At 46.8% G+C, this 25,036-nt stretch overlaps 1 protein-coding gene across 1 annotated transcript; it reads left to right on the top strand.

Annotated features, from left to right (window-relative positions):
• The first annotated feature begins 1,766 nt into the window (after nt 1-1,766).
• LOC135817340 (low-density lipoprotein receptor-like) lies at nt 1,767-20,948 on the top strand. Its single transcript, XM_065330510.1, has 15 exons — nt 1,767-2,025; nt 3,729-4,126; nt 4,410-4,541; nt 7,259-7,378; nt 8,875-9,024; nt 12,068-12,331; nt 12,874-12,942; nt 13,419-13,570; nt 14,165-14,457; nt 14,812-15,233; nt 15,431-15,568; nt 16,328-17,529; nt 18,074-18,173; nt 18,734-18,848; nt 19,777-20,948. Exons 2-12 carry the CDS (start codon nt 4,066-4,068, stop codon nt 16,768-16,770), a joined length of 2,244 nt encoding a protein of 747 aa, XP_065186582.1. The 5' UTR covers nt 1,767-2,025; nt 3,729-4,065; the 3' UTR covers nt 16,771-17,529; nt 18,074-18,173; nt 18,734-18,848; nt 19,777-20,948.
• The last annotated feature ends 4,088 nt before the right edge of the window (nt 20,949-25,036 follow it).

Raw genomic sequence — 25,036 nt, 5'->3', positions numbered from 1 at the left:
TCACACTTCTTCGCCTGAGACATTGTCATACGGTACCTGCACAATCATAGAATGTTATGTACAGGTATACATGTACATGTACACACTGGTTTACTCCGTCAGCTCCCGCGTCTTCATCACGACATCAGGTCTCTAGCGTCGCTCCTCATTGTTTACCATGGTTTACAAATAAGAAATAACGGAGACATGTACAATGTACACGTACATGTACATGTACATGTACATTGTACATGTACATGTACATGTAGGTCTTCTCACTGTGCTGTATGTATAACACAGTCCTCCGGGATCCTACCTTGAAACATCCAAAATTAATGACATAATGTAGACACCCCATCTTCCTCTGGAGACCCAGACATGTACATGTACTGTACAAAAACAAGCTGCTGAATACTAACTGGAGAGTGGAATCTGCCATTATTTCAAGCATAATCCGCCAAGGGCACTACTCAACAGGCATTATTATGGTCTTCTTACAGGGTGCCCATGTAGAAATTATAAGCATCTGGCGTGAAATCACTGAAAAGCAGGGAAGGTACATATACTTGGGATCATTATGAAAGCGGGTATTGTGAAAAAGCGGTCAGCACCAAGAAAAGAGAGACTACATGTACATGTACATGTACATACATGTATATAGGCCTGGCCGGGACTTACATGTATGTACATGTAGATTGCGGAAGAACGAGACTGCGTTTATCCTATGGTTGGGGGGGGGGGGGGTGTAGTGCGGGTAGTGAAGATTTACGTAAATGAGGGGATTGCCAAGGGCAAGGAACCTAATGAAGCGGAAAGTTAAAATTTAACTTTTTAATGATATTGATGTGATGCTGCAAAAGTATTGAGGGTATGCAACGAATATGTATCACGATTCACGACTCACGATTATACATGTACATGATTGTACATGTACACATACATGCACATGTACATGTACACGTACAGGTACATGTACATGACTGTACATGTACATGTACATGTACATGTACATGTACATGTACATGTACACGTATAATGATGGTATTTACTGTCTGATAAACCTTGTTGTGAATACATGTACTGTAAGTCTGTATTCGTTGTCTGACGATTGGTTCAGCCATGGGCCATGGCATGAAGCTCTGAGTCACAACGGAATTTGCCAAGGTTTGCAGCAGACCCTATTATAAGGTCTTCTTACAGCTACATGTACATGTACACTGTACTGTAGCTGTACTACTACTGTACTACTACTAGTCTGTATTCTCTCTTTTTTAAAGAATTATTATGTAATTGTTATGGCCGTGTGGAGACTGTGCATGTGGACGTGTCGACATAATTATACATGTACATGATTGTCATGATCTGCGAGTACAAAACATTTTCACATCCTGTATGGATCTCGTTTCACATGCCATGGCTTCAATCAGTTCTAAAGGATCACGTATAAAACTCTCAACGAGTATGAAAATGTGGCAGTTTGCCATGGATGGCTTCACTCGACTCCGATTGTCCAGCTAGCTGTTCGCAGCCTGCGATCATGGATAGCATGCCATGCCATGTCGTCGATTAGTTGTGCGGTACTCCAACACAACAATGCTGACATGCAGCGGCCGCTGCTTGCAGGTTGTGGCAGCACGTGACTTGACAGATCCCGGAAGGCTGCAAGCCAAGAGTTGGCACAGCATTGTACTACCTGCCAAAGGCAAAACAGCTAGCGAAGCGAAGGCGGCAGAACTCTGCGGAAGGTAAAATAGTAAAATACGTGTGTTTCACAGTTATCACCTACGCTCGACATAGGCAACACGCAGTGTAGAGAGGCTTTTTTCAGTTTTACTTCTCTAGTCTAGCTGGCTGGTTTGGCATTCGTCGTGTTCCCCACACACACTGCTGTGCTGTTGCAGTGTCAAGGTCTTCCAGTCTTGATGTGCATTGATGATAGAGTAAGTTAGTTGCCAGTACTGACACTGGCACTCGGTCTGTAGACTAGTGCGTTTAGACTGTGCATGTCCGTCAAGAGTTTTGTGAGCTGACCCTGCTCATGCTCAGGTAAGTCACCACTGGTCACTGGCAGGCTATGTAACCGCTCCTTGCTGCGCCTGAAACATGCCGATGTGTAGGCCCTTTACTTGGCTTCGTGTGGCTTTGTCTTTCTCCGTTCGTTTCAATCTGCCTCGGTCCATCCTTGCGCACACCTCCTCCATACCTCCTTTCCTAGCCGGCCCGGCACAGTCCGAACTGCACAGCGCGTGGCTGCTCCTCAGTTGTGCCGCACCTGTGTACTACTAGCGATTCGTGCAGCGCTTGTGAAATATTTAAAAACAATAATAATTGTTGGAGCGGAGTTCGACTGTACTGGTCGCTGGTACATGGTACATGGTGTCTGTGTGCTTGCTTATGCGGAGTTTCTAAAGTGCATTCTTTCCTTGTCACCGCTTTTGTCGGAAAATTGATGACTGTGAATGACGGGCGGGCACGCATGCACACATGACTTTACTTAGGCGTAGTCGTTCCGTAGAGTCTACGTAGCACTGCCCCGCTAGGCTATACTATAGCCTAGGCTAGCTATACTACACTCTACAGCTCTTTTTGCGACATTCTTGTGAGTATGAACATGACAAAATAGTAGGCTACAGTAAAGACTGCCTAGCCTGTACTAGTGTGAGGCGGTGTCCAGTGCAGTACTGGCGGAGACTCTACGCGGCAGTGGTGTCAGTGTGTGTATGGCGGTGGTGGTTTGTGTGTGCCCGAATGGTGAAAACATGTGGCCCAAACAGGCACTTTGGCCCAAGTTTGGGCACTTAGGCCGTGTCGACCTGTGAATCGCTCCATCTCTGCCTGGATCGCTCTAGGCTAGCTCTAGCTCTAGCCATTCTACGATCAAGCGTACATGTAGGTTATCATGCACCCATACCCGTGCCTGGACGGCTCTAGTCTGGCACTTCAGTACTACACTAGTAGCGCTGAATCTTTACTGCTGGGCTATCCATGCTATGGACTACTCCCTCACTGGTGGAAGACATCCACTGCAGGATCTTTTATGGTTTCCTCCGGCATATTTGGCAGCTCTAGCGTTGCGAAGCTGGGACAGTGTCTGTAGTGGTTTTAGTGACGGTACAGAAAGCACGCTTTACGCTAGCACTGTACCAGGCGGTGACCAGGTGACGCGGTTGTGCATGTAAAAAGACGTTCTGTATTCACAAAGTGGTAGGCTCTGGTAGTCTGGGCCGCAGTACTAGTATCCGTAGTCCGTGTACAGTAATAATAATAATGTTCCTTTTGTCCGTGCTCGGCTGGAACCTACATGTACATGTCATGTAGCTTGCTCTGCACATGTGTGGTTGCCCTTGCATGCTGCGCGTGCCTCAAAATTACTAGTACATGTACATGACTGTACATGTACTAACACATCTGTACTCACAGACACACACACGCGCACGCACACTTGACTTTGTCGGACGAGACTTGAACTGCCCGTAAATCTACGTGCAAAGCATGTACAATGACTCTGTAGTGTAGATATCTGTTTCGTTTGTTCGGGTAACTGGTTGCTAACCACCGGTGTACGCCTGTGCTTGTGCACAGAGCTAGAGCCGCTCACTGCTCACATATTCATGAGTGGAACTACTGCCTAAAGGTGAAAAAAGCTACATCACTGCGTGCCTGGTCAACCCCAGCCGGCCCTAGTGCAGCGCAGCATGATTGTGCGTAACACTTCTACTCGTGTGCCAAATTATTTGATGTCTTTGCAGGCTCTCGGCTTGCAATCCGCCTCTGCTCTACCAGTGTCGGTTTGGGAGAAGGGAATAGTCTCAGGAAGATCTCCTGTCGGTCAGTAGCCATTCCTGCTATCTCGCGAGCAGTTCATAGTTCGTCAGCTCAGCAGTAGGTACCTGGGCGTACCAGTGGAACTTGGAAGCGACTGGCAATATCTTCCTGGCCGCTAACACTGTTGGTGCTGAGGCTGATTGCGTTCTTCCGTGTTTGCAGTACTTGCTGGTCAACGCGGTGAAGACCAGTGTGTCTCCACGTGACGACGCACTGTTAGTTCTACGTTAGATCCAGACTAGGGTTGGATGTAACCAAGATATGGCGCGGTTACAGCTTCTTGCTTCTCTGGCCGCGTTGGCCTTCGCTAGCCTAATTTCAGGTAAAGACATGTATTAATTTAGTTTGTGCTGTGATGTGGCGACTTGTTACCAAGTCTTGTCGTTTTCAGACCTTTTGGTTTGGGTTTCCGTCATTTCCTGATGTCATCAATCAGCTTTTAATATGTCTTTGGGTGATTCTGGGCCGCGTTGTTTCTACCTACACTGACACTGGTCTGTAGCTAGTTTCGACACCTTCGTGACGTTGCGTTGCCTGATTTGTTCATTATTGTTTGGCGCTTGTATCATGTGTATCGCCCGTGTGTTTCGTGTTTTCTGATGCAGTGGCCCTCACGCAAAACTGCCACGATACAGCCGAGTTCGATTGCTATAACAACGATACGCATTGCGTATCGATAACATGGCGTTGCGACGGGACGAGGGACTGCCCGAACGGGGCGGACGAGAACGACTGTGGTAAGCATAGTGAGCGTCTTCTTCGTTCCTCTTTCCCCTTGTTACGGCTGACACAACGCATGGATATCCTTGCATACTTCTCTGTTGTCTTGTAAAACGTTGTTGTGTTTTGTATTGTTCAGTACAAGGCCGTGTGTTCCACACCTACCTTAGTCCTACATTCGGAAGATTCCATGGATCTTCCATTGGCATTACACTGGATGTGTTGAAATTTAATTTTGAGTAACGGAATCGTAGTGATAAATCCGGATTTCGCAATGATTGACTGTGATCCGTGTACTGATTGCGTCAAGTCCGACCGGTTGAAAATCATGTGCAGTGGCGCTCGACATCGTCGTTGTCGTTGGTTGGTGCTCGGTAGCTTTGACCTGATGAGGAGTCGATCAGTTGCTAGCTTCGGTGTCAAGGGCAGCTTCGGTAGAGCGTGCTAGGAAAGCGCTGTGAACCGTGACTTGCTGACTGAATTCGCCAGGGGTCCAGCCACCGAGCACTCTGCATGAAGTGTAGACTAGTACCTTCTACTGTTGAAGATTTTGTACGTAGACCGTGAGCTGAGCATTTTTAGTAATACTACTAGTATTTCTATTCAGTTGTTTTGTGGTGGTTTTTGCCGACACATTTTCTCCTTGGGCTGCTGCTATTTTTGGTCTGCATCTCTGTACGAAAGGTTAATACATGTACAATCAGTGTAGACTATAGTGAACTAGACTGCATTCGCCTGGGCCTGTGGACTGTGGTATCAGATACCCGCACATCTGCAGATGTGTGGCGGAGACGCGGATCAAGCGCAGACAGACTTTGATTCAAAGCCTTGAAACTGAAAATAATTACTTTGATTCGTTTTAAATTGAAGACAAAGAAAGTTAGTTCTGTGATGTGTCGCCGCTGTCGGTAAATGCGCCGTTCGCTGGTCAAGGTTCTTTCTCTTTTCTTTTTTTCCAGCAGCGGAGCTACCGGTAATGCGCTAAGTTGCATTGTATTTGCACACGTTCCGCTTTTTGCGAGTGCGGCTTCTGTTTGTATGGTGTTTTCAACGGCTCGTTTGCACCTGGGTGTAGCCGGTCGACGGACACATTTATTTGTGACGACGTTTGTGTCGCAATGGTGCTGAGGGATGCTAGCTATGAATAGGGGACCCCGTCAAACAATGCTGGGCTGAGGAAGTACCTCTGAGTGGCAAGGCAGTGTGAGAAGTGCGCTTTCCCTTGCCTTTGAACAAAGAGCGTGGAGAGTGACTTACACAGTAGCAAGAGTTTAGTGGATAATTTGTTTGTATTCACTCAACGTGTTGTGTGGATCAGGATGCTGACTCACGGTGGCATCTTGGAAATGCATGTGTCGAGTAGCAAAGGGCACTTCCTGTCCAGTTCCTTATCCAGGTGGAAATGCTGCCCTTCTTCCAGCTGGTGTGTGCAGGATCCTTGTTGAGTGGGCTGGCATGCAGTTGCTGTTAGACTTGATTTACTCAGCAGTTTAGCTGTTGGTCATTGAGTTGCTTCCTGGCTTTAGAAGAAATTCATAGTATAGCAATTGTCATCCAAATAGTAGGGATGATTGACAGGAGTAATAGAGCCCCAATAATTTCTACACTATTGTGCCCTGCCTGGCTTGCTCTATCTGCCCCGTCAAAATTATAGAGTTCAGCGGGTGGTTGAATTTGTTGACACAATTTGGTATTATGGGCGTTGCGTCTGTCCATGGAAGGCGCCAGCCAGAGCTTGTATGCTGCAGCGTGGCAACTATTAAATACTCTCCCCTCTACGTTTTATTATGTTCCATCCATGCTAGCTTGTGCATCATCCAGAGCACACAGACAACAGCTGAAGCATGCACTGCAGTACTGATTCACATGACATGACGTGTGTTGTCGTTTTGTGGGCAGACACCTGTTTGGTTAGATTACTGATGTTGTGCTGAACAACTGGTTTTTCGTTTACATGAGATGTCCCGTTCATATGTCATGGGAATCTCCAGGCTGCGGCTTACTGTAGAATGGCTAATTTTAGCTTGTAAATCTTTTAGCGTTTTCTGATTCGGGACCAATTCGCGATGAAATATTTTAGCGATATGTGCTTCAGAGTTTAAAAAAAGACGTGACTAGTACTGGATCGGTAGTACATGCAAAATTCCTTGTAGCGTGGCAAAACTTTAGCGAAACAATCCTTTTGCTGAAGTCAACAAACTATCACCAGCACTGAAGTAAGTCGTTTTACCGTAGCTGAGTATTTGTAGTACCCGTACACTGCAATCGGCTACGCCTGTTGATGGTATGTGTGTCTGCAGACATGACCGGGAGTTACAGTCTGTTGTTTTTTCACTGCATTGCAGTGACCGATCGGACGCCTGCCAAAGAACGTCCAAGCTAGCCCGAAAGTCTTCAACATGCCAGGCTGGGAGCAAGGATTCAGGAACACGAGTGTATTGTTCATGTAACGCTGCACACTAGTACACAATGTACCTACTATGCTGAGTGAACGCCACAGCTTGGTCTGTAGTACTGGCTGCGGCTGCTTTGCTGGCTAGAGCAACATGCGTAACTATACAGGAGGAGAAGGATGAAACTCAAAACTACCAACCACCCTCCCCATGGAAAAAAAGGAGAAGAAGGCAGACACATGCATGCACGCTCAGCTAGGTCGACCTGCTGGTCATAGCCTATTTTCATTGAGCTGTGCCTCTTGCTGTTCACTCCTCCAACCGATTCCTGTGCACTGCAGCATGTGGCGGTTCTCAATTCCGGTGCAATCCGGGTGTTGTACCAGCAGAGTGCATAGGCGCCCTTCAACGATGTGACGGCCAGAACGATTGCAGTGGCAACACCGATGAAGCCGGTTGTGGTAAGTTGCATTAGTGTGTGTATAGATTCTAATGGACCCTATATTATTAGTGTCTAGTGCACCCTACATATTAGTGTGTGTATAGATTATAGTGGACCCTGCATATTAGTGTATAGAGATTCTAGTGGACTCTACCAATGATTAGTATGTATAGATTGTAGCAAGAGTATATATGCCCCCAAGAGTGTTCAACTCTGCATCTGGGGTCTCCGACGGGGAAAACTCACATCACGTGTCTCAAGTAAATTTTGTTCTTCGTACAACTAAGGATAGCGTGCGCGCAATCCGAATATCTGCCATGATTATGCTGACGAGTTGCATACGCTCAGTGAGTTTCTGTCAGAGAGTGCTTTTATTATTACTCTGCTGCTCGCTAAAAACGGGCTGGAAACGTACAACTGCGACACTACATCGGTGAACCCCATAGAAAGGGTATCAGCCTCGATTGCTGACTCTTGAGCGGTTATCTACTCTTGATTATAGTGGACCCTACATATTAGTACGCGTAAATAATAGTGGACCATGCGGCTTTGCAACTACAGTTGAACATCGATTATCCGCACATCGTCTATCCGACCATTCGATTATCCGTAACAGTTTTTTTGGGCGCACGTGCCGTAGAGTACGCACTGTGCATGTAGTGAGCCATTCAAAAAATACGAAAATTTTGAAAAGTAGCACTCTATTCTATTTACAATGTACATGTACATGTATTTACAGTGTGTTTTCTTATCCGGAACATTTGCCTTATCTGAATACCGCGTGACAGTTGTCTGCCCAGAGGTGGTCGGATAATCGATGTTCAACTGTACACCATGTTGCACAAAAATGTGCCGTGTGTGCATGTGCATGTACATTGCTACAGTAGCGACACAGCAATGTCGCATTAGTCGCAGCGAAGAAGACTTGGTCGTGTGGTGGTCATGTTACTATTGTTTTGCTTTATCCACTGGACACCAAGTACTACACCCAGGCCAAGGAGTTTAGAGTCTACCCTGTCAATTCTGCCCAAAAAATGGAATCTAGCTTAAGCGAATGGATGCAGAAGGGAATCTGGCAATATGCCTCCAAGAGGGTGTGTGTGTGTGCGTGCGCATGTGTGTTTGTGTGTGTGCGCGCGCACACCCGCGTGTGTGTGTGTGTGTGTGTGTGTGTGTGTGTGTGTGTGTGTGTGTGTGTGTGTGTGTGTGTGTGTGTGTGTGTGTGTGTGTGTTAGGGATTCACTGGCCAGAAAAATCCACCTCAAATAGCTGTGTGGTATAGACCAGGCGGAATAGTGGTGGTCAAATATTCAGCCTTGCAAGCTGTTGAATGGTGCAATCCCAGCACAAGTTAATTGCTATGGATTCCACTGCAGCATCACGATGGGCGTCAAAAGGTCAAAACGTTGTGTGTGTGTGTGTGTGTGTGAGTGTGTGTGTGTGTAAGTTTGTGTTTTGGAGACCCGTCAATGTTTCCGCATCTTGTCTTGACTTGTCTATCCTGGCAAACTGCAGCCGTGCAGGCGTGTAACCGCACGTCACACTTCCAGTGTACAAGCGGCGATATGGAGTGCATCCCTGTGGCTTGGGTATGCGACGGCGTGGTGGACTGTGAGAGCGGCAATGCAGATGAGATTGGATGTGGCACTGCTCGACCTGCACCAGGTATGTACCGTTGGTCACGCCCTGTCATTGTGTGTTCCAGTGGTGGGTATCTGGAGGGGTGTGTGTGTGTGGGGGGGGGGGGAGGGTATGTCATGCAGTGTATCATACCTATGCTGTGCTATGCATCCTAGAATTGTGTTCGACCGGATTGTTCAGTGGTCTCACACCAGGTATGTGCGCTGGTTGTGGGTTTCTGGAGAGGGGGGGAGGGGGGTATGTCATGCAGTGTATCATCCCTATGCTATGCTATGCATCCTAGAATTGTGTTCGACTGGATTGTTCAGTGGTCTCACACCAGTATCGTCATGCACATACTAATACATGTACACCCGTCAACGTCCTTCACAGCTGAGACTTTCAGCTTGTGCTTGTCTAGGTTGCGTGCACCCTTCTCTCCCATTTTAATTGTACTTATTACTTTAACTTTGAACCTTCCAAGTTTGGAAGGCTGTTGGTGTGCGCTTCCAAGACGTGCTAGGGCTGATTGGCAAATATTTAAGTAACTGGTGGTGTTAGTCCGACATGATGTCGTAACGTGTAGTTCCTTGGTCCTTTTCTTTCCTATACATTGTAAATTTTTATGCATAGCATTGAGTGGCAAGTAGCTGTGTTGATAGTACTTGATATAGCTGCCAACATGTCAGTGGTCTGCCGATTTTGGGGGCATATCATGACCTACCGACAATTGACCTTAATCCTGCCGACAACAGCCAAGAAAATATCAATTTTGATCCTCTGCTTGGTTTAGAAGTCATGATCCAGAATTTTTTGCTGTACTGGTCATCATGAGTGCTTCCACAGTTCTCTCCGAAGGTGCTAAGCGAAATCATCATCTATCTCGGGAAAAATCAAAAAAATAGGGCTTGAAAGTGCTACATCTCAGCATTGCAACAATTTCAAAAATTCAAAAACTGGATCCACTTGCATCCAGTTTTTGTATGGATCCAAGCACATATCAAGCCGTCTTACTCACAGCAAGGTGATGTAGCCAGTGAAACTGACTGATTTGGCTACTGGGGGCGGGGTTACAACTGGTGGCGAAGTAAAAGTCACGCCTGCATACGACATGAGTGGGTTGCTATGCACCCACATACTGAGGCAATAGCAAAGTCACACCTCAGTGGATCCAAAATAGAAATCTGATGTCAAATTACTACTCCCTGGTCGTTTTTGACGTCATCACTTTCAAGCCCTATTGGGAAGCAGACCAAGGGCATGTTCGATTGGTAAGGATCGGGATCAGGATCCAGATCTCAAATCCATCGGATCCTTCAGATTCAACTGAGCACTTTATTTTGGACCTTGACTGTTGGCCATGTTGACAATGGCGCTCACAAATCACCCAGAAGAGTGAACGTCGTACTCATCACCTCCGTCGTACAAAAAAGTCAACAAGCTCTATCTCCATCCACGTGTGCGTATCACAATGTGTACAAAAATGACTTTTACCCGCCATATACGCACAAAGGTCACATTTGGATCCCGGCGTTCGGTCAACCCTGCTCCCCGAGGTGGGTTGACCGGATCCAAATCCGAAGGATCCGGATCCAGATTTGACCAATCGAAAGGGTGCGAAACCAGTGGATCCGGTGGATCGGGATCCCGATCCTACCAAACGAACATGCCCCAAGTCTCATCCTACTAACATTTGGCTAAAATGATTATGGCAACACTGCAAGTAGTGCTAGTTCATATTAACCTCTTTAGCACGACGCTACCTGAAAAAGTCACATTCTCCCATGAAAGTACTAGCTGTTCAAGGATCGATAACTTTACCTTCTCTTGGACGAATTTCACGATCTTGAGCTTCTTGGAAAGGTCTTGAGACGAGGAACAAAATGGTGTGAAACCCAGCTCGGAGGGAAACCAAAAACCCGAGCGTCAGTCTGGCAAACTTCATCCACGCGCTCGACAGACTTGTGCACGACCAAGACTAACCGAGCTCAAATATTCAGCTGCCATTTCGGTCTCCTTGCTCGCATCGAGCTCAAATTTTTTGTGAGAACTCACGAGACCCACTACCATCATTTGAATCTGATTTCCCTGGCAGCAGGTAGCGCAAAAATGATCCAAAATGGAAATTACGCGTTCTGCAGACTGCGCACGAAATCTACTTGAAAATTGCCGTGTCAAGTCGCATATCTCTTGGGCGATTCTTTCTATCGCCAGCTGAGAGTTTTATTTTGCAGATACAGGAAATATTTACCCGGTATTGCATTGCAGGTGGCTACGCAGTTCTTTCGAGGTGCGAAGCAACTTTTATAAATGCGGCGCAGAAAACTGCGATACATGTTGATTCTCCAATGTACCCTATGATGCATAGTGTACATGCCAGGCGTGTCTCTAGGAATGAAATAGGTGCACACAGCTTCGAAAGTGTTGAGCTATGCCTCCTGGCACCCTGGTTAGGTTTGCAACTAAGTACTTGTGATCTGAGCTTGCACTCTCATCAGCTCTGCAGAAGGACAGTGTTGTCAAATGTTGAAGAAAATTGCTATGTAACTTTTTCGAATTCTATTCAAGTTTGATTATGCGTAGCAACTATGCAAAACAATGAAAGTAAATTATTCCCCGGCTGACTGATACATGTTTTGATTGTGAGAATTGACTAAGTATTGACTGAGTTACGATAGTTTGAACGAGCCACTATGGACTTGGTACGGACCCCACGACTATGAGATGCAGGTTCACTGTACAGTGTCGTAGTAGTACGACGGGTGTGGGACACATAACTCGTGTGCGTCGTACTAGTACGACGGGTGTGGAACACATAACTCGTGTGCGTCGTACTAGTACGACGGGCGTGGAACACATAACTCGTGTGCGTCGTACTAGTACGACGCTCGCGCTAAAGAGGTTAAGCAGCAAGCAGTGCTAGTTGGTATTGAATGAAAAACCAATTCTTGCCACTCCATTCAAAGCTTCTCAAATGAGGACACAATTGCACAACCAATATCATGTACATTTAATGAATGCGGCTGTAGCAAAGCGGATTCTTTGCATTCTCTTGCCTTCTGTTATCATATCTGGTTCACTTTGGAAGGTCTTACATGTCGCAGTGGTGAAATCAAGTGCACAGACAATGCCCGCTGCATCCCATCTGAGTGGCGATGCGACAATCAGGTGGACTGTCCCGACCGAAGCGACGAGATGAACTGCGGACCCATAGCAAACAGCACGGCCTGCTCTAATCCAACATTTATGCCGTGTAGCAACCAGAGGCAGTGTTTCCCTCCGTACTTCTTCTGTGACGATCAGGTTGACTGTGTGGATGGAAGCGATGAATCAATCGCCACTTGCGGTGGCAGTAAGTTGGTCTTTGCGGCTTCACAATCTAATTCCTTGGTGCATTGTTGATTCTGCATTGATTGTCTGAATCATCACACCTTGTCTTACGCGCATGTCACAAACGATTGCATGCTTTATGTCTTGTGCAAGATGATGACCATTTTATCCATGCATGTTTCCAGTATCCTATCCAGTCGATGTCGAAGTACGATATTTACCAAAATAATCCAGCCAATGCTGCATGCATCGTAGTCGACTACCATGTACAGCACTGTTGGAATTTTTGGCGAGTATTGTATTTGGTACGAACTTGGATGTTCAACCAATAGTAGTGTTAATAGAAATGTACCTACAAGTCACTAGTTAAGACTACAGTCCACCAAGTCTGACTGTATATTATCTCGTTACCTTGGTTACCTTCGTGGACTGTTAGTCATAACTAGTAACCGATTGTTCTTTTCTCTTATATTGTTGTATGTGGTGTCACTGATGCCTATGCTGCTGCCATTGCCGCCGCTACTATCGTTGCTGCTGCTGCTGCCGCTGCTGTTTACCCTACAGCACTACGTCCAACTCTCACCTTCCCCCCACCACCTGTTTGTCCTTCTGGAAATCTCGTCGACTGTGATGGTAAAGACCTGGGCATGGCCGGGGTTCCAGGGGTAATGTGCCCCGCTTATACCCCCGCTTGTATTGACCAAACATACACCCACGCACACACATATACTGTTACAATGTTAGGACCTCCAACACTGCGAGTGATCATCTTTGCTGCTGGCTTGTCGCTCCCGCAAATCACTTTGACGAGGTGTTGGGGCAAGCTCCGTCATCACTGACAAGGGAATCGTCTTCAGATTGAAGTGAAGAGTCGGGTTCTGGTATCGTGCATGTGACGTCATAGGAATTTCGGTTTGTATGCCCAACACACATTGACATCCATGATAATCGGTTTGCCATACAGTTTGGATGATTTGAAGTCACTCCTCAGAAAATCGAAGTTTGTTATTATCAGCACTACACTGCTTTGAAGGATAGCAAAAAATGGCATGATTCAGGGAAATGTAGAGTCCTTGAAATCCAAATGTGTCTGTCCTCTGCATGTGCAGGTGCTCCTTTGTTCCTTCTGCTCAGTGTCACCAATGAGATTCGTCTTATTGAGTTATCAGATCGTACCAACCAGATTTTCAATGCCATCGTTACCGGTGGCCAGGATATCATCCCCCTGGGTTATGTACACAATGACAACGGTGTCAGCAGGGTAAGAGCATTGCCCTTCCTCTGCTATGCCTGAGTTCACCCTCTATTCTTTGACTCCGAATTCTCTCTCTTTTTCTAGCTTTCTCTTTCTCTCTTCTCTCTCTCTCTCTCTCTCTCTCTCTCTCTCTCTCTCTCTCTCTCTCTCTCTCTCTCTCTCTCTCTCTCTCTCTCTCTCTCTCTCTCTCTCTCTCGTTCTCCCTCTCTCTCGTTCTCCCTCTCTCTCGTTCTCCCTCTCTCTCTCACTCTCTCTATCTATCTATCTCTCTCTCTCTCTCTATCTATCTCTCCATCTCTCTCTCCATCTGTCTATCTATCTGTCTGTCTGTCTGTCTCTCTCTCTCTCTCTTTCTTTCTTTCTTTCTGTATCTATTTATTTATCTATCTATCTATCTCTACCCCCTCTATCTCACAGCCCCTCCATGTGCCTGTATAAGATTCCTCAACTGCCGGTAGAGTGCTGTACCTCTCCTGCTGCTGCTGCAACTACTGCCGCTATTTGGTACTTAGCTTTAAACTTGTGAATGCTGCTCAGTTTCTCCTCTTCCCCTGCTGTTGCCGCTGCTGTTGCCGGTGCTGTTGCCGCTGCTCCTTGCAGGTCTACTATGTTGACTTCACATCAAATGAAACACAAATCCACACCACCACGCTGGACTTCTTAGGTGGCTCGCCCGGCGGCGCCGTTCCTAAGAGATTCCTGCAGGGTTACACCGGGGAACCTCAAGGCTTTGCTGTTGATTGGATTTCCAAGCTGCTCTACTGGACTGCTACGAACCCAGGTGGACGTGCAACGATTGAGGTAGCTCGTCTAGATGGCACGTGGCGTCAGATTGTCCGAGTGCTCGATGAGAATGTTGTCCCCGGTCACATTGTTGTGGATCATTTGCGAGGGTGAGGACTGAGGAGGCATGCAGATGACGTTAAATTAATATGACATGAGTAGGCATACGTGTGTAAGTGTGTGTTTGCATACGTGAGTGCGTGCATGCGTGTGCGTGTGCGTGTTTGGTAGGCAACACCCAACGGTTGGCACAGAAATTGTTGTCATGCATCTATTTCATTTCATTTCTGCTGCAAGCTGCTGTAATTTATTACTGTGCAAACACTCCTCCTCCCATTCTCTTCCTCCTGTCTCCCCCTCCTTCTCTTTTGTCTTTCCTTCCATTCACTGCGTGCTCACCACCTGCGGTTGCTATTGTACACGTCTTGGTGAAGTTCTTTATGTTCTGATTTGGGTCCTTTCAGATACATCTTCTGGGCTGAGCGCTTCGTAACACCTCGTGTCATGAGATCTGATGTGTTCGGCAAAGATGTCTTTACCGTGTCACCACAACGGAACGAACCTCTGGGCACGCCGTCTGGATTGGCCATCGACGTAGAGAATCAACGCCTGTACGTCTCAGATCGTTTGAATGGTAACATCGAGAAGTTGAGCTACTCCGGTTCTCGTGAACTTCTGTTTGTCCGCGAGAGAGTGGATAGGATCCGCTCACTGGAGTTCTATGGTGATGCTCTGTACGTAACGCAGCTAGGCGCAACCAGTGTCAACGAAGGCCAGCTCCTCCGTGTCGATCTTCGAAGTGCAAACCCAGTCCTGGAGCTGGTCCGCAGCACTCTGCACGACCCACAGGATGTGCGCGTGGTCTTCGCAGCGGCTCAGGCTCCAAGTAAGAATGGCAGACGTTATGCATGGTGCCGTGGTGTACACTCGCATACAAGCACCTGGATGATGAATTTCACAATGCTAACTGGCTTGTGTAGGTGTTTGTTACTCAGCTGTGTAAAACTGAGACGTTGTACTGCCTTCTAGAATGTGTGCTTGTCACTACTGTTGCTGTCTTTCCGTCTGTGTTGCATCATCTAGATCCCTCACATCCATGCAGTGTTGACAACGGTGGCTGCGAGGGGCTTTGCTTTGCCTTTGGATCCACTGCCGCCTGTTCCTGCAACCCCAATCCCACGAAACCGTTCTTGGCCAGCAACGGACGCAACTGCTCAGCAGGTGAGTGCCATGTGGAGTGTGTACGGTAACATGTGCAGTGTGTACGGTAACATGTGCAGTGTGTACGGTAACATGTGCAGAGTGTACGGTAACATGTGCAGTGTGTATAGTAACATGTGCAGTATGTACAGTAAAACCTGGGCTAAGCGATGTTAGTATGACAGTACTTATCATGGCTGATTCAGTCTAGTAATCACATGTAACGCGCATTGACTTCTGTCACGGGTGGCATAGCCTTTGGGGGTGGTTTCCCCACAGCAACCTCTGGTATTAGCGACCACCTGACTTAAGTCACCAGTCACCATTTTCCTGCACGAGTAGTTCTGCATAGAAGCTGTACCGGAGACATTGACCACCTGCGTTGCATAGCCAGCAGACGACTTTTAGTACACCAAGTGCCATACCTGACCTGGATACAGCAACAGCAATTTTCTGTCCAGACTGACATGCTGACCAAAAGAGAGCTGAAGAGAGCTCAACAGTGAGTGCATGCATTATGGCAGTGACAACTGACAGAGCAGGGGCCACTGCATGCACTTGAGTGAGGTGTGAAAACTCAGCCGGAGCTCTTGGACCAATCATGTGACAGGTCCTGAGCCCCTTCCCTGTGTGCCCTTTAAATGTATTTTGCCTGTACGCGTGTGTGAGCCCCTTCCCTGTGTGTCCTTTAAATGTATTTTTGCCTGTACGCGTGTGTGTGTGTGTGCCTGTCTGTCCGTGTTTCTGTCTATCTGTACGTGTGCATGTACACGTGTCCAGTTCCCAATGTGCGCACCACGCAGACAGGTCAGGTGAACGTTCCCGAGGGCAGCAATCTCTCCCTGAACTGTTCGGTCACCAACTCTCCCTACTTGGACGTGGTCAGTCTCATTTGGACGTTCGACGGCAACGATATCCGTGACGCCTACGTGCAAGTGAATGATGGCCCGAATACCGTATCTGTGCTGTCGGCAAGCAACCTTGGTAGCAGCGGGACATACCGGTGTGTGCTGTCGTACCGACGCAATACCATGCCAGGAACTACATCCACCGCTGGCGCTAGTCTGTTGTCCAGCTCTGACGCTGTCGAAGCCAATTTGCACCCTGTTTCAAGTGAGTATGGGAAATACGGTACTGATATGCCAGGAACTACATGCAGCACTGGCTCTAGTCTGTTAGAGCCTATGCAATTGCATGATCAGATAATATGCTTTGTGCGGTGAAGCGGCCGCTTTGCAGCGGCACACTCCCCCCCCCCCCTCCTTGCCGGGTGAGCGTAAAAGTGAATAAACTATTTAGCGTTGTGTAGACAAATCTGCTCGCTCGCCAACATGACCTCATTTGCATTGCCCATGTTGGAGAGGAGGAGGTGATGTGCTTCTAGTAGCCTTCTACATCCCTCTGTAAAGTGGACTGAGGAAGCACAATAATATAGTGGTAATATTTCCACTGAAACTCGCCCAAAGGGTGCCCGGTAGACCGAAGTGCCGGTAACTTCGGGGTCCGGATAACCGAGGCATGAGTGTAGACTGGAGAGAATAATGAAGGTGCCGTCTCTAAATGCAACGAGAGAGATAAAAGTGCATGCAATATGTAGTGGCTGGCGTAAATTTCCCCAGGATGTAGCTGTGTCATACGCACACGTCAGTGGAGGGATGGGTTGTGTGAACGGCTACAAAGAGTTAGTAAAAGGTGCTTTATGCACCTGTGTCCTTGTTAAGCCGCCGGTGACCCAGTGTTAGTGTTTTAGGAGATAGTCGCATGATCAGTAGTGACGCACAGTAATGCATTGACTAAATAACATGTGTGTTTGTCTGTGTGTCTGTCTGTTTGTGTGGATGGGACGTGTGTGGATGTGTGTATTTGCATGGGCAAATTTGTTTGTGTGTGTACGTGTGCGTGCTCTCCTGGATCTATGAATGTCCCTGTCATTTGTGACTGCACTGGTTGGCTGTGCCTATGGCTGAATGTGCTTGTAGATGGTAAGTTGTGATAGTGCAGCCTTGAACCTGCAGAATCAGAGAATTCCCAGTATTATCTTATGCTGTACATGTATGTTACCAAAATTCTGTGCATTGTGCACAAAGTGCTGAAGAGTGAGGGCCCTTTGTATTACTCATGGGTTAATTGATCTTTCCAGAAAAAAAAAGAGAAAAAACTGAACCATCCACCTCCACACTGTGCTCTTGGCCCACAAAAAGAAAAAAAGAAAAAGTTGATGGTTTGCTTCTTCCTGGGTTCCTGGGTTCCTGGGTTCCTGGGTTCCTGGGTTCCTGGGTTCCTGGGTTCCTGGGTTCCTGGGTTCCTGGGTTCCTGGGTTCCTGGGTTCCTGGGTTCTTCTCTAATATCTGAATGTACATGTACAGGCACGCAGTTTTATGGCATGTAACTTGTGTACAGACATGCAGTCATGTGACATATACAGGCATGCAGCCCTTTGACGTGCAATCCTGACAGGATTGTCTGCGTTGGTGCTCACCTGCTACTTTGCCGTCCATGCATGTTTTTTTGTGCTCCGTTGCTCAGACTCCTCCAACACCACCACCATCATCATTGCCGTCGTCGTGTCCTTGGTAGTTGTCGCCATCATCGTTATCGTCATCGTCTTCCTTGTCGTACGGTCAAGGTAAGGGGACCAGCCAGGGAATTAGCCGCATGTAACAGCTAGTCTGTACAACTGTGCGGTGAAGGGTTGGTGTACGAGTACGGACGGGTACAGGAAACCTCCAATAATCCAGACGCCCCTAATCCGGGCATGTCTGTCTACCGCCGTACCGGGCACCTTTCTGACCCATCTAGAGCCACGGAAAATGGCTTTTCAATGCAAACGGCCCCAGAACACTATTGATTGGCATAAAACTGTTCACTTGCATGCAGTAAGTATGTTTTGAGTTACGGGAAATTGCTAGTTACGGCCAGACCTCGGTTCCAATCTGCCCGGATTGGGGGAGTTTTACTGTAACGGTATGTGCTGGTAGGTGGAAATTGGGTGGGTTTGTAGTGTGATATGCATATACGTATATGCTAGCAAGATACATGTGGCATACGCACTCTGGTGGTCTCCGTCTTATTTGTCCGAATACCATTGTCAGTGCTTGCAGCAGACTTGTGTTTTCGTCCGAATACCATTCATTGTCGGTGCTTGTAGCAGAGTTTTGTGCTGTGTGTGATTGGGCTGCTGTGCAGGAGATCATCGGCATCCACTACATTTGGCAATCCGATGTACGGTGGGAACAAGACTGGCGACGATGAGGTCACCATTGTCCGCACAACTAGTGCTGCCTCGTCAGTTGCTGATGGGGTATGTGCTAACAACATGTGATGATGTGTTTGCAAGTGCTGCCCCCCCCCCCTCATTATACCCCTCCTAACTACATGTATGTCTTTCATAATGATATTGAAGAGCTGCTAAACTACCCGTGACTCTGGACATTGTAACCCACTAACGGCGGATACATGTACCAACCAACCAGTACACCGTTGGCAAGGTCCTTTACACAGCTCTCTCGTGATATACCAAAGGTCCTTTACACAGCTCTCTCGCGATATACCAAAGGTCCTTTACACAGCTCTCTCACGACATACCAAAGGTCCTTTACACAGCTCTCTCACGATATACCAAAGGTCCTTTACACAGCTCTCTCGCGATATACAATAGGTCCTTTACACAGCTCTCTCACGATATACCAAATGTCCTTTACACAGCTCTCTCACAATATACCAAAGGTCCTTTACACAGCTCTCTCACGATATACCAAAGGTCCTTTACACAGCTCTCTCACGATATACCAAAGGTCCTTTACACAGCTCTCTCGCGATATACCAAAGGTCCTTTACACAGCTCTCTCGTGATATACCAAAGGTCCTTTACACAGCTCTCTCACGATATACCAAAGGTCCTTTACACAGCTCTCTCGCGATATACCAAAGGTCCTTTACACAGCTCTCTCGCGATATACCAAAGGTCCTTTACACAGCTCTCTCTCGATATACCGCCAACATTTGTTGTGATAGCAAAAAATGAAAATTGATCTGCGACAAACTGTGGCGATAGCTGGTTCCTTTGCTAGAGGCTGTTACATCACACTCCCCATCTCACTGGTGCACAACTAACCCAGATGGACAACACACATACTTAATAGGTGCTACAGGGAGCTGTCAACACAGCGCATGACAAAATCGAACATGCTTGTAACGATCCTGTCGTGATTGTCTTGCCTACTGTGCAGGGCAACGGAACGGCCATCTGATGAGACCGTCATGCAGCCGGCCTGCACCATAGTCGTCAGCCGCTATCACACACCGCAGCCGTGACTCTCACTCTATCTGCACACACGATGCTTAGACAGGCACTTGTGTCGCATATTTCCGGTCGGATTTCACTCACTATGAGCTGGTCCGAGGGATCTTTATCGGGTGACCTGGTCTGGTGAGATGTCATCACTGATTTCTAGTTGCATTGTGGTGGTGGTGATGGAATCTACAAGTCACCTCTGCCCAAATGGCCAGGGAATCCAACCAGTTGTATGTAGAAAGTTTACCTGCTGCATTTGAAATATTTCACTTTGAGATTCACATGGCGTGTTATTCTTTCGGCTGTATGATATCTATTTCTGTGCTATCCAAGTTTCACCTGGCATATGCAATATGTTTGGTGCAGACTTTGCAAGTGCTCTGCGCCGCACACAATCATTCTTCCTAACATTATGTAAACCATTGACTGCATGTACCTCTTATTAATTTACTTCAAGGTAATTGTAGTAGTAGAGTAGTTGTGAAGCGTTTAGTCAGTTACTGCGGCACTGCTGTCTGTGCGTGCTTTTCTTCTTCTTCTTCTTTCCATTAATTCACCCTTTGTTCTGTGTTGTTGTTATTTATGGATGTTTGCTACCTTCGTGGGCGGATGTCCGCTTCCTTCACTCTCTCTCTCATTCTCTCTCTACACCCTGACAGAACACACGTGCACACATTGTGCAGGCTGTAGACTGAAATACCCGTTCCTCCCTTTCCCCCCTCCTCCACCCACTACCTCCTGTGTTAGACGATGACAGCCACCCATGATCAATGCGTGTACATAGCTTCTGTCGGTGTGTGCTGCTTTATCATGACTTGCGTGCGTTTGCTTATCTTTGCCCTCCTCGACCCTGTTGCCAGTACTAAAACAGTAGTAGTAGTGTGAGGGTTGAGACTGCATAGAGCTAGTAGTGTAGTGATCCTGTTTGTATGCATTGTGGCTGTAGTAGTTGATAGCTTGATACCCATAATGTTTTTAGAATGTGTTGGTGGTAGAGTCTGGTAGTTCTTTAGGCGTGCTGTTGTTGTATATTGCTCTTATTATTTTTCAATAGTCACAACAGTTCTACAGTGGAATTTGCAAACTGTGACGAGCCTGTGTGCACCAGCTTTTTGTGTCCTTTATCTGTGGGGGTGGGGGGTAAACGTGTGATATATTGCAGATCTGTATGACAAGGGACTAAGTGTATATACAGATATACAATTATACACCAGGATAAAAACCGAGGCGAACCCGAGGTTTTTACAACTGGTGTATACATCTCAAAATACACGAGGTCCCTTTGTTATAATATATTTATCCCTCTCCATATTCACCGTGTGTCGCCTCCAAATGGCCTGTTCCTCGCCGACAACTACTGCTAATTTCCCTTAGGGGCCTTCCGTAAATACCGATATTTATTTAGAGCCGAAAACTAGTCGTTTCTCTAGTTTTCGCTTCTAAATAAATATCTATGTTTACGGACGGTCCCTTAAATAGTGGTGTATTGGAGATACATGTATACACCACTATTAAAGGGAGGGCATGCCTAAAACTGTGGGTGTACAGTGAAACCTGTCTAAGGTGACCCCGCACTGCTGAGGGACGAGAAAAAGTGGTCGCCGTGGCCAGGTGGTCTTCATATCCAGGTTCAGTGGGTCATGTGACCATATCCACATGTGATACATGTACATCATTTTGATCAGTTTATCACAGTGCACACACCTATGCTACTCTAGCACGACATATGTGCCTGGGGTCTTCACTCCTCAGACCTGTCAAGTATCGACGGATCCGTGCATGCACCATATGTACATGTACATCTACACTTCCTGCACTGATGTGTAGATCTACCATGCAATGCGTACATTTACATCAAGGGTACATACCCCCCCCCCCCCGGGTTATGTACTCTATCAAGAGTACATACCCCCCCCCCCCCCCCCCCGGGTTATGTACTCTTGTTTACATGTACTAGCACTGTGGAACATGGTCGCGGGTGGTTGGTCGTCGGTCGCGTTGAGCGAGTGGTCGCCTTTTCCGAGCTGTTTTGAATGTGAATGCGTCCGTGACAAGGAAAAGTAGTCGCCATGGTCGAGTGGTCGCCATTACAGGTTTTACTGTATATGGAGCAAGGTACTGTAAGTGTACAAATGTTCGACCCATTCAAATTTCGGCCTCCCAGGGCTAGAACACATTTCGGCTGTAACAAATTTTCGGCCTGCACTGCTGCCGCCTGTATACACTGTCACACTGAGCCTTGCAAAACAAATTTTCGGCTGCAACAAATTTTCGGCCAAATATGATCAGGCCGAAAACTTGTACAGTCAGACCTCGCTTAACCGCACACATCTGTTTTCCACAAAAACATCCGGATAGGCCAGGGAACCGGATAACTGAACACACATACTGTATATGCATGTGGCATGTCAAAAGCAGCGACATCGTACATACATGCACTGGTACATGTAGACTACTTATTTTATAGACGGGTCCTATGCAGTACAACTAGCGGGCACAGTATGTAAAACAAGCGAGAAAAATGACAAATGCATGCAACTGAGTGCTGTCCGCATGCACCCAGCAGGTCAAGGACCTCATTTGCTTGTACAACTCCCTGATTCTAGCTTTTGCAAGCCACATGCAACCGGATACGACGAAGCTTTTTGTACATATTTTAACCAGTTTGTACACAAAATCATGCACCGGTATGCGGATCGCGAGGTCCGGTTATGTTGTATGCATAACATATGCTGCACATCGGTAACCAGTGATTTTCTTCCGGATGGCGAGGGATCCGGATAAACGAGGACCGGATAAGCGAGGTCTGACTGTAGCCGAAAATATAATTATATGCGCCGAATATTTGTGGACTTACAGTATAGAGTATCTTGTCTACAATTACAATAGCATACTGTTGCCTATACCATTACTATTGCCAGTATTGGGCCTTGAGAATGCCAAGTCACTGAGTGCTGTGCTGGGTAGTGTTCATCACAAAACATGTACTTCAAAGTATCCCAAAAGCAACTTGGTCAATACTTGACCGTTTTTGACAATAAAAATATCTAAATCAAAGTCTACTCAATCTGCGGACAGCATGCTGTTTCGTTCTTTGTGAACTCCTCAGTGCAGCACAGAGAAAATGAGGCCGAACCTGATAGCAATGAAAATTAAATTTCCAAAGCCAAAGCCAAAGTCTAAGAGGGAACTTGTATCACTCCAGCGCCGCAATCGGCGAAGCGATGGGATGTACTGTTGGTGAGGTACGATACTTTGAAGTAAAGTTGATAAATGAGTCACAGCGTACTCGGAAAGTGCGTCTGCCTGTCCCAGAGTTGGGGATTTCCCCATTTCCGCTGCCTGATTCTATGGGAACACAGATTCAAATCATGCTTGGGACGTGAGGCAATCTTCACAAAAAATTAAGATCGATAGGAGCAAGGAGAGTGAATTGGCCGATGAGAATCGATCTTCAGGACGATTCCAGTGCTGGAGCGCTGTCGCTGGGCTGCTACGCTGACATCATCGCGTGTGTCGACTTGAGTTTGTGCTCTAATTGTTCCTCTTGGCAAGATCTTTCCAGGTAGCCCAAGGTCGTAACAATCGCCGAGAGAGCTAGCTTGGAAGCTTATTAGGGCCCTAAGCTATGCTTTTTTGCCTAGCTCATCATGCATGTTATTAGAACTGATGGAAATGTGTTTTTTTATTGATTGGCTACCTCATTGTATTGCAAAACGTTTCCATCAGTTTGAATATGAGTTAGGCAAAAGTATTTGCAGACCTTTGTTCTTATAGTGTTTTACGTCGACCATGACGGCTACAATGCCAAACCATACCACAACGAACTGATCGGCTGCATAATTGTACATGTATTGCAAAAAGCTTCCATCTGTTTGAATAACATGCAGGAAGAGCTAGGCAGAAAAAGCATAGCGTAGGGCCCCGAGCGAAATAAATAAACTTTCTCTTTGCATTCGAGGGTAATACGACACCGTCTACCACCTTGATGACCTAGGCAAAAAAAGCATAGGGATGTTATGAATTTTTCATTTCTCCTATTTTTTTCAAGACATAACCTAGGATTCGAACCCGCACTAGTATTGCCCTGCATGCATTCCCCCGATACACTTCGCATACATACTCATTCTTCCCAGTTGCTTCACGTTAAGATCTTGCATTTGAAAGCCCTATTAGAATATTGTGGCAAAGCTGTCTTTGATGGTACGGTACGGGACAGGTACGGGATAGCGCCAGGCATGCCGACGGCACAAGCACACACGGAATTGAAGCTGTGTAGACCCTGGCTAGCACCAGACGTTACTGAAGTAACGTCTTTTGCATAGCTACGGGAATAAACTAAAGTTATGACTCGTTGCGTGTCCACATTTCGGAAAATTGTCGCAAATTTCAGTCTGTTTACGCTATACCATCACACCTTTTGGCCACTAGTACTTGTCACATATATATATAAACCCCTGTTTTGTCTACAGTAGACTTATTCCTGATGATGGGCCTTGCCCGAAAATTTGATCTTATGTATATCAATTGCAGTGTAGCCTAGAGACCGTTAGAGAGAGTGTGTACAAGGTGTGTGTACAGGATGTATGGATTCAATTTCAGTCTTTGATGTGATTAATCGGCCGGTGTAGGATTAAAGGTGGCTGGGGCGGTACAACTTTTTAAGCCTGCTTCATGCCGGGACTATCGGTTTTCACTTGTTCCGAGTTTGGTTGTGGCACAATCCTGCATATGTTTCTTGCGCCCAGACGACTTACACCGCTGTTCTGTGCGCTTCTCCTGCTTGTTCTTTCTCCTTTCTCTTCTCTACTCCCTGCCCCCCCCCCCCCCTGGAGCAGCGGAGCGGCAGTGGAACCCGGCCCTTAGGCAAAGGAAAATTGTTATGAATTTTGTTATGCAGCATAGATGTAGAGCTGCATACTCTGGCTTATGGACTCTCGCCTACACTACAGACAGTCAGTGTAGTCGTGCTGCTAGTGTACTGGCATTAGACGATCACATGCAGTATACTGTCTGGCATGGCAGGAGGACTTTTTCAGTAGTAATATTATTAGGACTAATAGTAATACTAGTAATAGGAGACCTACGTGTAGGAAGACACGAACAACGAGAACGTATGGCGAGAAAGCAATTACTGACTAAGAATTGATCTAGAACTAAATTGCTTACCGCTTCTCAGTTCTCCATACTACTGT

The sequence above is a fragment of the Sycon ciliatum genome, chromosome 5, assembly GCF_964019385.1.
Source record: "Sycon ciliatum chromosome 5, ocSycCili1.1, whole genome shotgun sequence".
Classification (NCBI taxonomy): domain Eukaryota; kingdom Metazoa; phylum Porifera; class Calcarea; order Leucosolenida; family Sycettidae; genus Sycon; species Sycon ciliatum.
Note: the sequence above shows the minus strand (reverse complement) of the source record. Positions and strands in the feature narration are given on the sequence as shown.